The 14,585-nt window shown below is 44.6% G+C and overlaps 1 protein-coding gene across 3 annotated transcripts in view; it reads right to left on the reverse strand.

Annotated features, from left to right (window-relative positions):
- LOC127657362 (disintegrin and metalloproteinase domain-containing protein 12-like) overlaps positions 1-14,585 on the reverse strand; it is a 173,451-nt gene that overhangs the window by 5,991 nt on the left and 152,875 nt on the right. For all 3 annotated transcript variants that reach the window (XM_052146113.1, XM_052146111.1, XM_052146114.1), the window contains one exon: positions 14,148-14,408. In XM_052146113.1, the coding sequence (XP_052002073.1) occupies positions 14,148-14,408 (261 nt within the window). The remainder of the gene's footprint in view (positions 1-14,147; positions 14,409-14,585) is intronic.

A 14,585-nucleotide genomic window follows, 5' to 3' on the forward strand; every position in this document is an offset into this window, starting at 1 on the left:
TCATAGTATTGTAGATGCTGCAAATTATTGAGGCATAATGGCATTTTTATGCCATGTTGCTCATAACAGTTGTCAGTTGAGGGTGCTATTTTGCTGCTGTTGTTTTTGACAACCGTTTCTGCTTGTGACTGCCTCAATAAAGCTAATTTGGTCTCTTTGGAGTACGTGGTATTGGAAAAAGGGAGCATGGCTAATAAGCTTGATAGCTTGTGAAAATTCAAGAATGGCTAAAATCGCTTACAGCACAATTAATGTGGAGGATCTCACATGTTAACAGTACTTTTGAGTAGTTACGCCACATCCTTTTTTGTTTTTTGGGTGTGAAAATTACACAATTAAACAGCTTTATATCGCTATAACAGGAGTTAAAAGATTGATTATAAGTTTGCACCGTTAGTAAATCATACTAGCATGTTTACTCGTACGTTTAAGTATTGTGGCAATACTTTTGAAAGCATGTGTATTTAAATTACATTTTTTTTATTCCTGTGCAATACCTTTTCTCATTGACTTCTCTTTTAAGTGCATTATTGTAAAACAATCTTTGTTCATTTTTACAAACTGAGGGATAAATAAAAATTATTTTGTGGAAATTAAGAGCATGTTTAACTTGTTTTTTACCTGGAATATTCCTTTAATTGCTAGGACCAGTTTATAAACCGTCCTAAGATATCATCATATATTCAGTGTGTTTGATATGTTTTTACAGGAATTCACTATGAGGACATTTTTTCCTATGCTACCAATACCAAGACAATGGTTTCAAAGCTCAAAAAAGTGTCCCTGTAGTGCTTCAAAAGAATCGCATCATATGTTTTCTGTTGTTTATTTTAACACTGCCATTTATGCCACAGACAATCTGTTTAAATTTAATCAAAAATCCTGTGGCACCCTGTTTTTGTGTTGGGCTCTAAATACACAGGACAAAGGCTTTTTAACCAGCCAGCCTGCCCCATGGGAAAAATATATTGCTCAGAAGTAGCTCTTTTATAGCTCAAATGGCTTAATGGAGTTTAATTTATGTTTTATATATCAACTTTGTCTTAGATGGTGAATAAGAGAAATACTTTTCATATTGAAGTCTGAACAGCACCATGGGACATCTCTTTTGAAACAAGGAGACTCTAGAGATTATTAGACTCTTTGTCTCAGGAGAAACTTCTGATAAGAAGAAGACTTGAGTGTCATTGATGTCTAGGCGAAACAACAGATATTCTACAGATCTTACTTGTGATTTTCTTTCCTCTTTAAAAATCTCAAGTTTATTTCTACCATAACGAGAACCCTGCTTGGATACAGCATGGTTAAGCATTTTAGCAAGCTGAAACGACCACTGAGGCCTTTATTCAGAGCATTAAGTATCTATCACACAGATTCAACTTTATTTGGAATTAACCTTTATCACACAAATACACATCTTTTGCAACATAAAAATCTTTGTTGTCTCACTTTGAGCTGACACTTTCATAGTGTATTTACTCTGGTACTAAGGCTGGTCATAGTTAGTTTTCTGCACTTCCTTGAAACTTTGTTGAGATTCAGAGCAACAGATGTTCTTCTTCATGCTGTCTGATAGCATATCCTGCCAACATCCCTGAGCAGCTCTTATCGTCTAAACCACATACCTTCACACATGGTCATCTCTCACCCCATCTCACAGGAAAGCATGCACCCCTCCAATCTCATTCTCTCATATCACTTTCACTCCTCCACCCACTCTTTCTATCCCACTGTAAAATTTTCCTTCCTTCCTTCTTTGTTCTATCTTCAACGGAATCTGTATTCATATGGAAAATTGATTTATATGGCAGTGGAAAGTGTAACTTGCTTGCTAATGGATTCTTATCTCCCTTCATTGGGTTTCTGCATCTGTCTATGGATTTATGACCAATGAAATGGAACCTGTATAATTCAGCATTTGTATCAGTTACAGTCTAAAACTGTGGTCACTCTAGGCTTTATGCACCATTCACACGCATATGAATGCAGGAGAGCGAAGAAGTTTTGTCTTTCGCTTTGTATCAAAGTTCAAGTTTGGCGAACTTTCACCTGGACATTTGTATTGCGAAGTGACATTTGACCACTAGAAGGCATTATAGGCTGATCATCATAGTTGCGCCACCTTTACTGCCGTGACATCATCTTAAACGTGACACAAAACAAAAAACAATAAAACGACCGCTTGCTGTTAGCTACTAGCTCATTTTGCTGCATTAAGCAGTTGTTGCATGGTGATTTTACACAAGTGTAACAGTTAAATTAGCCTGGTTGTTTTAGAAGCAAGCTGTCCAGTAGCTGGTCAACTAAATAAATTTGGTCGAACCACTTCCAATTTTTCTTGATGGTTCTGTAGTCACTTTTAAGTTCTTTTTTTTTATTTTCCCTACACGGTTGGTAGGTCCGGCGGTAGCCATGTCTCAGCTGTGCGTCCAACAGCTCAGACACTTCCTGAAAGACTATTTTTTTTAGTTTGTCGCTAATGAGAGGAACGTCTGCACCACGTTTATTGACCACGGCATGGTTTAGCACACAGCCATTTCTTTTTATAATTCGAAAGTCATGTGAACAAATGATACTGCTATCGCTGTAGCTAACTTTAAAACTAGCAGGTCCATGTTGAAAATCCAGTGACGTTTGTTAGTGACGATTCTCTCTGACCAATCAGTGATCTGCAGGGTTTTGATGTCACATTTAGTATCGGCTGGAACCTCGACTGAGGTGGAACTAAAAAATTTACCAGGTTCCAGGTACTACCCAGAGTGGTAGTGGCCCAAAATGCGAGCAGAGTCGAGTCGAGTTGTACCTTGCAGTGGAAAAGTCCCAACACCTAGATGTCATATTGAGAGTTCCTCAAACTACCAAACACTCACTAATCATTTAGAATTTTTTTATTAAGGTCAAACTTGAAAAAAAAAGGAAGATAAAAGTAATATAAAGGTAGGGCTAATAAACATTAGATCTCTTTAAACCAAAGCATTAATTGTAAATTAAATTATTACAGATCATAATTTGGATGTGCTCTGGTTGACTGAAACCAGGCTTAAACCAAATGAATATATTAGTTTAAATGAATCTACTCCCCCAGGTTATTGTTATATAGATGAGGTTCATCTGAAAGGTTGAGGAGGTGTTACTACAATTTACAGTTTTTGATGTTATTCAGAGCACAGGATATAAGTTTACAGGTGAAATTTGAAAAATTAGAATATCGTGCAAAAGTTCATTAATTTCAGTAATTCAACTTAAAAGGTGAAACTAATATATTATATAGACTCATTACAAGCAAAGTAAGATATTTCAAGCCTTTATTTGATATAATTTTTATGATTATGGCTTACAGCTTATGAAAACCCCAAATTCAGAATCTCAGAAAATTAGAATATTGTGAAAAGGTTCAGTATTGTAGGCTCAAAGTGTCACACTCTAATCAGCTAATTAATCCAAAACACCTGCAAAGGGTTCCTGAGCCTTTAAATGGTCTCTCAGTCTGGTTCAGTTGAATTCACAATCATGGGGAAGACTGCTGACCTGACAGTTGTGCAGAAAACCATCAAAGCGTCTTACCCGGGCTAAAGAAAAAAAGAACTGGTCTGTTGCTCAGTGGTCCAAAGTCCTCTTTTACGATGAGAACAAATTTTGCATCTCATTTGGAAACCAAGGTCCCAGAGTCTGGAGGAAGAATGGAGAGGCATACAATCCAAGATGCTTGAAGTCCAGTGTGAAGTTTCCACAGTCTGTGTTGGTTTGGTGAGCCATGTCATCGGCTGGTGTTGGTCCACTGTGCTTTATTAAGTCCAGAGTCAACACAGCCGTCTACCGGGACATTTTAGAGCACTTCATGCTTCCTTCAGCAGACAAGCTTTATGGAGATGCTGACTTCATTTTCCAGCAGGACTTGGCACCTGCCCACACTGCCAAAAGTACCAAAACCTGGTTCAATGACCATGGTATTACTGTGCTTGATTGGCCAGCAAACTCGCCTGACCTGAACTCTTGGCATTGCCAAGAGAAAGATGAGAGACATGAGACCAAACAATGCAGAAGAGCTGAAGGCCGCTATTGAAGCATCTTGGTCTTCCATAACACCTCAGCAGTGCCACAGGCTGATAGCATCCATGCCACGCCGCATTGAGGCAGTAATTAATGCAAAAGGGGCCCAAACCAAGTACTGAGTACATATGCATGATTATACTTTTCAGAGGGCCGACATTTCTGTATTTAAAATCCTTTTTTTTTTTTATTGATTTCATGTAATATTCTAATTTTCTGAGATTCTGAATTTGGGGTTTTCATAAGCTGTAAGCCATAATCATAAAAATTATATCAAAGAAAGGCTTGAAATATCTTACTTTGCTTGTAATGAGTCTATATAATATATTAGTTTCACCTTTTAAGTTGAATTACTGAAATTAATGAACTTTTGCACGATATTCTAATTTTTCGAGTTTCACCTGTAGAACAGCATTCTTCCACCTCAGAAATATTGTTAAGTAATGACACATGTTCTCTGTTGCTGATGCCAAAAAACTAATCAATGTGTTCATGACCTGAAGACTAGATTATTATAATGCATTACTGGGAGGATGTCCAGCAAGTTCAATAAATAAACTTCAATTGGTTCAAAATGCAGCTGACAGAGTGCTGACTAGAACCAAGAAATATGATCATATAAGCCCCATATTATCATTGTTACTAGGCTACCTGTTAAATTTCCTATTAATTTTAACATTTTGTTAACTACATACAAAGCTTTGAATGGTCTGGCTCCACAGTATTTAAGTGGCCTTCTACCACACTATATTCTATCACATTCATTACGATCAAAAACATTCTGGCTTTAATAGTCTAGGCTAAAGACTCATCTATTTGGCCAGGCATACACCTAATTTATCCATCAACTAACAATTAGGCTGCTTTAGTTAGGTCTGCCAGAACCAGAATCCTCTATCATGATCGATAACTCTGCATAAAAATTTAATGGCATCTACGCTAATATCATTCCATTTGTTTCCATGTCTCAACCTCAGGATTAATTTCCCAAGGTTACCAGAGCTGGCCAGATCCAGCTCCATTCCTGCTCTATTGCTATGTGTCGCTGAATGATGACAACCTACAGCCGGTGCTAGTCAGACATAACTTCAGTCTTTTACGATGGACTTCAGAGGATGAACTAATGACAACTCTAACTGTAAGACATCGGCTTCTTCATATGCCACTGCCTAAATGTTGTGCTTAGGATGGACCCCACCGAACCTCACTGAAATGACCTGCCGGTTGAACTGCTATGCACCTTATTGATCTCTGCCTGCATTACCTTGGTCTAATGATGGACTACACTCTTGAAATGGAATACAGACTATCATTAAATTGCCAACAAAAGCCTTCATCAGCCAATTAACAAAGGACAATACATCTATGTGAACATTTGCAGTTAATCCAGCATGGACTTCAAAGACATTACTCATTAATTTGACAGTTCATAAAAATCGTTTTTTAAATACCAGACCTTAACACTTACTTAGTTTACAAATTTTAAACCATGACTTGCACTGCACACAAATAACTGATATTGCTATTATATTCATGTTGTTTAGCCAGAGGAGAACTGGCACCCACAGTGAGCCTGGTTTCTCACAAGGTTATTCAGCTTGCTCACAGGTGTTCTAAATACAATTATGTAATTTTTATACAATTTACAATCATATTTAATCAAACTACACAATGATGACTCTTAAGACTTTATAGATACTGTATTACAGTTTCATTTTCTGTTAGTGCATGATTTTCTTTAAAGCTGCTTTGAAACGATGTGTGTTGTGAAAAGCGGTAAAAAATAAAAATTACTTGACCCCAGTGATTAAATCAATGTCTTCAGGAGTGATATAATAGGTGTGAGTGAGAAACAGTGTTCATATTGGAGCTTCAAATGTCTGGTCATCATTCACATTGTAAAGACAATCAGAGCTGAAATATTCTTCTAAAAATCTTAGTTTTTTTCTGCAGAAGAAAGAAAGTCATACACATATGGGATGTCATGAAAGTGACTAAATGATGAGATAATTTTAATTTTTGGAAGAACTAACCCTTTAATTTGCCACTAAAATGCATTAATACTGAATGCACTAAGGAGAAGGCTGTATTTTTATGGGCAAGCTACCGTACATCAGATAAACATTGAGATTAATCGCATTATTATAACTGGAAAAAAACATTGATACATTTGTTTACTATATTGACAGCCATAATATACACTCACCTAAAGGATTATTAGGAACACCATACTAATACTGTGTTTGACCCCCTTTCGCCTTCAGAACTGCCTTAATTCTACGTGGCATTGATTCAACAAGGTGCTGAAAGCATTCTTTAGAAATGTTGGCCCATATTGATAGGATAGCATCTTGCAGTTGATGGAGATTTTTGGGATGCACATCCAGGGCACGAAGCTCCCGTTCCACCACATCCCAAAGATGCTCTATTGGGTTGAGATCTGGTGACTGTGGGGGCCATGTTTAGTACAGTGAACTCATTGTCATGTTCAAGAAACCAATTTGAAATGATTCGAGCTTTGTGACATGGTGCATTATCCTGCTGGAAGTAGCCATCGGAGGATGGGTACATGGTGGCCATAAAGGGATGGACATGGTCAGAAACAATGCTCAGGTAGGCCGTGGCATTTAAACGATGCCCAATTGGCACTAAGGGGCCTAAAGTGTGCCAAGAAAACATCCCCCACACCATTACACCACCACCACCAGCCTGCACAGTGGTAACAAGGCATGATGGATCCATGTTCTCATTCTGTTTACGCCAAATTCTGACTCTACCATCTGAATGTCTCAACAGAAATCGAGACTCATCAGACCAGGCAACATTTTTCCAGTCTTCAACTGTCCAATTTTGGTGAGCTCTTGCAAACTGTAGCCTCTTTTTCCTATTTGTAGTGGAGATGAGTGGTACCCGGTGGGGTCTTCTGCTGTTGTAGCCCATCCGCCTCAAGGTTGTGCGTGTTGTGGCTTCACAAATGCTTTGCTGCATACCTTGGTTATTTCAGGCAAAGTTGCTCTTCTATCAGCTTGAATCAATTCTCCTCTGACCTCTAGCATCAACAAGGCATTTTTGCCCACAGGACTGCCGCATACTGGATGTTTTTCCCTTTTCACACCATTCTTTGTAAACTCTAGAAATGGTTGTGCGTGAAAATCCCAGTAACTGAGCAGATTGTGAAATACTCAGACCGGCCCGTCTGGCACCAACAACCATGCCACGCTCAAAATTGCTTAAATCACCTTTCTTTCCCATTCTGACATTCAGTTTGGAGTTCAGGAGATTGTCTTGACCAGGACCACACCCCTAAATGCATTGAAGCAACTGCCATGTGATTAGTTGATTAGATAATTGCATTAATGAGAAATTGAACAGGTGTTCCTAATAATCCTTTAGGTGAGTGTATAAAGGTGCCATATTTGCTTGCTTAGGGAAAAAGTAGTTCATGTTCATGACTGTGACAAAGTCTCTGACTTGCTTTGAGTTCTCTCTGAAGGAGGAGCCAGGTGAACAATTCAACTTGAGTTTTATTTTTACACTTTTCAGCACAACATAAAATGAATTAGCACACAGTCAGCAACGTGCATCTCTCTATCTTCCCTCTGGCAGTCTGTACACCCTTTTCATCCCCCTCCAGCTCTCACTCAAAAACAGAACATTACAGATAATTTCCCACAGGTGTCAATTCTTAGTGTTCTCCTTTTCCTGTCCTCACTGTCCATAGATGTCGCTCGGCCCTGCCCACATCACCACATATTCCCATCGCCCGACTCAGGCCAGGGAGCCATCCTGCCTTTGACTTACTCTCCCCCATATCTAGAGAGGAAATCTGCCACAGCCATCTGCACCCTCGGCCTGTGGACCACCTCGAACTTAAAAGGGAGGAGAGCCAGATACCAAAGGGTGTTCCACATAAGGGGCCCTGAACAAACTGACCGGAAGTGTCATGAATTGGTGTAATCCTAACGATGTGGAAATTGTAATTTTTTCAAAGGACATGGAGATCTGCCAATATCCTTTTTAAATCCAGTGTTGAATAAAAGCGAGCTGCGCCAAACCGATCAAGCAATTCATCAATCCGAGGCATTGGGTACGTATCAAATTTAGACACTGCATTGAATTTTCTATAATCCACACAGAACCGGCTGAGCCATCACTCTATGGAACCAGCACCACTGGGCTGGCACAGTGATGTAGGATTATTCTATTACCTCCATATCTAGCATGGCCTCTAATTCTTCCCAAACCACTTATTTTTTGTGCTTGGGTAATCGGCAAGGACCACTACCCCTGGGGTTGTTTCAATATGGTTCTCCATGAGATTATTCTGAAGAGTACCTCAGCTACACTACCTGCTGGGATGTTGCGCAGAGGCACTACTTCTGGATATCGCATTGCGTAGTCCACCAGAACGACACAAAGTGATGCCCCTGTGACGTCCGCCCGACAAGGTCCATAACAATTCTTTTGAAGGGAATAGAAACAGGCCATTAGACAGTTTAGTAGTTTTTCCTTACCCTAAGTGATCCGCCATTGGATTATGATGAGCCGTCTGCAATAGCACTTCCCGATGGCTCATCTGTATAAACAATTGGGTTGTATCCTCCTTTGTCTGAGTGTCCTGCATCACTCCATATAACCAATCCTTAATAATTAAAAAAGAAATACGGGTATGAGAGTGCAATGTCTGGCTGGAGGCGTTAACCATCGATCCCTTTCACATGGTTAAAGGCATGCCTAAGGGCCTCGTCCCTAGTCTGCTCCAGAGGGAAATCCCCTGCAGGGAATCCTCTAAGTCCTGGGGGAGCTGACATAGACGCACCACCTTCCCAGCCAGCAAATCGCACCAGACACACTGATACACTTTGTTACAGGACCCTTCCACACAAATTCTCCTCAATAAAGTTTTAAATTCTGGCCCATTCGTACCCAAAATTAGTGGATGGGTGAGGCGGGGAGTAATCACCACCTCTATTCTATCCTTTTGCCCTTTGAATTTATTAGTGATGGTCACTAAGGGCTTATCGTGAATATCCCCATGCACACACCTTACCTTCACCTGCCGGCTTGTGTCCAAAGCCTCGGATTGAACCAAACTTTGGTGAATGGAGGTTTGATTAGAACCTGAATCCACCAGGGGCAGACTGTGACGCATCAAGGAACCGGACCAATGTCTCCACCTCCATCATGTGGAATCAGTCCTGGAAATGCCCAGGTTCCCATAGCTCAAGCAGACCGGCCCAGGCTTTATGCCTACACCCACGGCAGCGGATTCACTAGCCTGTGGGGGAGAGTGGAGGGGGTTAGGGAAACTGGTGGGATGAACGGCCCATGGGACCGGGGAACCGGTTTTGGGGAAGGAATTCCCAGTGTCCGGGGAACAGCAACAGGGTGAGGGGAAGGAGAGGGGGAGATAGGAGAGAGAAAGTGAGGGAGAGAGAGAGAATAAAGCTCGCCGGCCCCCAAATACGCCGCAAGCTTGATCACCCCATCCAGTGACTCCAGTTGGTGGCACTGGACAAACACCGCTATTCCTTTCATTATCCAGATGAACTGCTCCAGTACCAGCAAATTGAGTAGCTCCTTGGCCTTGCAATGTTCAGCCAGCATCCACCTTCGGCAGGTGTCAGGGAGCTGTTGGGAGAAGGCGAATGGGTTGCCATGCTCACCAAGTGACCGGAAGCAGTGGCGATGCTTCTCCGGGCTATAGCTGACAACAGGAGGTTGTTGACTGGAAGTTGATGGGCCATGAGTTCAGCAGCGGAAGTAGGCAGACCACACATTGGGAGTTCGGCCTTCCACGCCTCATCTTGCGGTCCCATGTTAGCGAGTGTGCCTGTAAATCATGGATGGGGTCCCAGTGGATGAAATCTCCTGGAGAACAAAGCTCCATTACACCAGCCAGTCCTCTGCTTGAGCCTGGAATCACCACTCCTGTTCCCTGCGTAGCTCAAGCAAGGCCTGAGGTTGAGCCTGGTGGATGCCGGTGAGGGTTTTGAATATTTCGGCCAGCGGCGAGGACTCCACAACGATGTATCCTTCCTCCAAAAAAATCTTGTTTTTTGGCACAACTGTGACAAAGTCTCTGACATTCTTGAGTTCTTTCTGAAGGAGGAAGTGGGAGCTGGGTGAACAATCCAAAGTGAGTTTTATTTTGACACTTTTCAGCATCAACCAAACAAACTGCTTTTCAGCACAACATAAAATTAATGAGTAAACAGTCAGCATCGTGCATCTCTCTCTCTTCCCTCAGTCTGGACACCCTTTTTATCCCCTCCAAATCTCACTGAAACAAAGAACAGCTGTTAGAGATAATTTCCCAAAGGTGCCAATCCTTACTATTCTCCTTCTCCAAGCCTCGCTATCCATGCACATCACTCGGCCCTGCCCAAATCACCACAATGACAGTGAATCTTAAGATATTCATACATTTTGTTGCATATAGATAAGTAAAAAATATCCATAATTTCTGGTACTATGAAAATAATCACAGAGAATTGTCTTTATTTTGAGTACGTCATTCATAATTCGACCCTGGTGTCACGATTACCTGTTGTCTGCCCTGTGTTCTCTGTCGCACTATCACGTTTATGTCATGTTTCCTTGTCTGCTCCGTGTTTTCCACTTCACCCGTCACCGTTCGCGCTCCATGTCGTGTTTTCCTTGTTGTTCGCAACGTGTTTCACTGTCCTTGTATAAACTACATTTCCCACAATTCCCGGCCTTCCTCTCTGCCTGCACTCATCATTGTTTTCACCTGTGCCTCGTTCAGTCTCCACTTTGTCCGTGTATTTAAACCCTGGTTCTTTGTTCAGTCTTGGTCGATCGTTGTTGAATGTTACCGTTTCACATTCATGCCTCTGTCAGTGTGTGCTACCTCTTTTCGTGTTCGTTCGTTCGAGGATTACCCTGCTGTTCGTGGATATTAGTCAACTCGTGTTCACCCGTGTGTGAGTTTGTGTTTGTTTACTTTTCCCCTCGTGGACCTTTTATTTGCTCCAGTGTTTGTTTAATGTTGATATCGTGTATGGTTTCTTGTCATGCCTTTGCCCCGGTTGCCTGCCCATTGTGTTTGTTCTCCTAGCTGTGTGTTCTGTTGTTTGATAGTTAGTTTTTCCCATCGTGGACTTTCCTTTGTGTTTACCTTTTGTTAATATATATATTAAACTGCGTTTGGATCCTAACCTTCTGTCTCCCGTCCCCTGATTACCCACACCGTGACAGAACGATCCAGCAGCCGATTCGGCGAATTATCGGCTCCTTTGCCTCAAGCAGGGGGACCGCCCTTTGGAGGACCACATACAGGACTTCCTTCACCTGGCAAGCGTCTCTGACTTCCCGGACCCAATCCTGGTGACCTTCTTCAGGGGCAATCTGAACACCTCACTGAGGGAGCAGTTGCCACCGGCAACGCACGAGTGGACTCTCTGCGGCTTCATAGAGGTGACTTTGCGGGTCGGCGGATCGCCGTTAACCGTGGGCGACGCTGAGGAGGACCCTACCTCTCCTCCCTCAGTGGTGACTCTCCAGCGCCTGTAGCCTCGACCGTCCCTGAGCCAGCGCCTGTAGCCTCGACTGTCCCTGAGCCAGCGCCTGTAGCCTCGACCGTCCCTGAGCCAGCGCCTGTAGCCTCGACTGTCCCTGAGCCAGCGCCTGTAGCCTCGACCGTCCCTGAGCCAGCGCCTGTAGCCTCGACCGTCCCTGAGCCAGCGCCTGTAGCCTCGACCGTCCCTGAGCCAGCGCCTGTAGCCTCGACCGTCCCTGAGCCAGCGCCAGCAGCCATGACCGTCCCTGAGCCAGCGCCAGCAGCCATGACTGTCCAAGGGCCAACGCCCGTAGCCAGGACCGTCCAACAGCTTCCGCCTCCCGAGCTTTCCAGAGCTCCGCCTCCCGAGCTTCCCAGGGCTCCACCTCTCAAGCCTCTCGAGCCTTCCAGGGCTCCACCTCTCAAGCCCCTCGAGCCTTCCAGGGCTCCGCCCCTCGAGCCTTCCAGGGCTCCGCTCCTCAAGTCACTCGAGCCTTCCAGGGCTTCACCTCTCGAGTCTTCCAGGGCTCCGCCCCTCAAGCCTCTCAAGTCTTCCACGCCCTTTCTCCCCGAGCCTCCTACGGCTCCACCTCCCGAGCCTCCTACGGCTCTGCTCCCAGGGACTCCAGAGCTTACTATGGCTCCACCTCCCGAGCCTACTACGGCTCTGCTCCCAGGGACTCCAGAGCTTACTAGGGCTACGGCTCTGCTCCCAGAGACTCCAGAGCTTGCTACGGCTCCGCCTCCCAAGCCTCCTACGGCTCCGCCTCCCGAGCCTCCTACGGCTCTGCTCCCAGTGACTCCAGAGCTTTCTAGGGCTCCGCCTCTCAAGCAACCTACGGCACCACCTTCCTCGGCTCCGTCTCCTGAGCCTCCCTCTGCTCTGCCTTTAGAGCCTCCACCGGCTCTGCCTCCTGATCCTCCAGAGGTTTCCATGGTTCCGCCTCCTGAGGCCCCAGAGCCTCCCTCAGCTCAGCCTCCTGAGCCTCAAGAGCCTCCCTCAGCTCTGCCTCCTGAGCCTTCAGAGCCTCCCTCAGCTCCGCCTCCTGAGCCTTCAGAGCCTCCCTCAACTTCGTCCCAGAGCCCCTCGCAGCTTCGCCCCCCGGGAACTGTCCCTGTCCTGAGGCCGCCTCCCAGGCCTCCTGGACCTGTCCCTGTCCAATGGCCGCCTCCCAGGCCTCCTGGACCTGTCCCTGTCTTGTGGCCACCTCCCAGGCCCCCTGGACCTGTCCCTGTCTTGTGGCCGCCTCCCAGGCCTCCCCGGAACAGGCCCCTGCTCTACGGCCATCTCCCAGGCCTCCTAAATCTGTCCCTACCCGGTGGACGTCCCCCGGACCACCTGACCTGGTTCCCTGCACACACCCCCAGAGACTGCTTACCTGCCCTCTCGGCCTCCCTGGTCTGCCTGTCTGCCCTTTGTGCTCCCATGGACTGTCTCATCTCCCCTTTTGCCTCCTTGGACTGCCTAATTTCCCCTTATGCCCCCTTGGTCTGTCTCTGTGTCCCTTGTGCCCCCTTGGTCTGTCTCCGTGTCCCTTGTGCCCCCTTTGGTCTGTCTGTTTTTCCCCTTTTCTAGCCCCTCTCTCCTTGAACTGTCTGTTTTTCCCCTTTTCTAGCCCCTCTCTCCTTGAACATTTGTTTATCCCTGTTATTTTTCCTTTTCGGTTTCTTAAGACCGTCTGGAATCCGGTCCTTTTGAGGGGGGATTCTGTCACGATTACCTGTTGTCTGCCCTGTGTTCTCTGTCGCAATATCACGTTTATGTCATGTTTCCTTGTCTGCTCCGTGTTTTCCACTTCACCCGTCACCGTTCGCGCTCCATGTCGTGTTTTCCTTGTTGTTCGCCCCGTGTTTCACTGTCCTTGTCTAAACTACATTTCCCACAATTCCCGGCCTTCCTCTCTGCCTGCACTCATCATTGTTTTCACCTGTGCCTCGTTCAGTCTCCGTGTATTTAAACCCTGGTTCTTTGTTCAGTCTTGGTCGATCGTTGTTGAATGTTACCGTTTCACGTTCATGCCTCTGTCAGTGTGTGCTACCTCTTTTCGTGTTTGTTCGTTCGAGGATTACCCTGCTGTTCGTGGATGTTAGTCAACTCGTGTTCACCCGTGTGTGAGTGTGTTTGTTTATTTTTCCCCTCGTGGACCTTTTATTTGCTCCAGTGTTTGTTTAATGTTGATATCGTGTATGGTTTCTTGTCATGCCTTTGCCCCGGTTGCCTGCCCATCGTGTTTGTTCTCCTAGCTGTGTGTTCTGTTGTTTGATAGTTAGTTTTTCCCATCGTGGACTTTCCTTTGTGTTTACCTTTTGTTAATATATATATTACACTGCGTTTGGATCCTAACCTTCTGTCTGCCGTCCCCTGATTACCCACACGTGACACCTGGATTGTTGTACACTTCATGAGTTTGTAGGCACTGTACTGCACTGGGCACCATAAAATCTAATTGGAGATTTTGTTACTTCACATGGCACTTTTGCTGTCAGTGTGGACAGTAAAATTACTTGACATTGGAAACTTGTCCATACTAGGTAAGGACATGTGGATTATAGTCCCAAGCTAAAAAGCACTTACCTGGCTGTTTGTGTAGGGCAGCTGACGGGGAAGTGTGTGGAAGCCTGCCGCTATGCCCAGCGAGTGTGCGTGTGAGAGCAGAGTCCTGTGAGGAGGGACAGAGGGCAGGGACTGCAAGCCTGTAGCCATTCCAACCCCCAGTGTGATGGGCATGGGGTGGCTGATGTGGACAGGTTGGAACCTGCTTGGGCATTCAGGTAACCCACGCAAACTGTGGAAGTTGTGTGGAGGAAGGAGAGGCTCTGAACTGGGGTGAGTTGTCTGTGGAGAGACAGACAGATCAGGTCAAATTGACAATTCTTACAAATCAAATCAATTTGAGTTCTGTTGCTCTCTACTTGTCTCTGTTCACTTTCTTCCAAGCTCTCTTTCTTTTTTTACCCAGTTCACCTAAGTTGTAATTTTTGTCAAAGAAATTAAGACATTGTAAATATCACA

Source organism: Xyrauchen texanus, chromosome 16 (genome assembly GCF_025860055.1).
Source record: "Xyrauchen texanus isolate HMW12.3.18 chromosome 16, RBS_HiC_50CHRs, whole genome shotgun sequence".
In the NCBI taxonomy this organism is placed as follows: Eukaryota; Metazoa; Chordata; class Actinopteri; order Cypriniformes; family Catostomidae; genus Xyrauchen; species Xyrauchen texanus.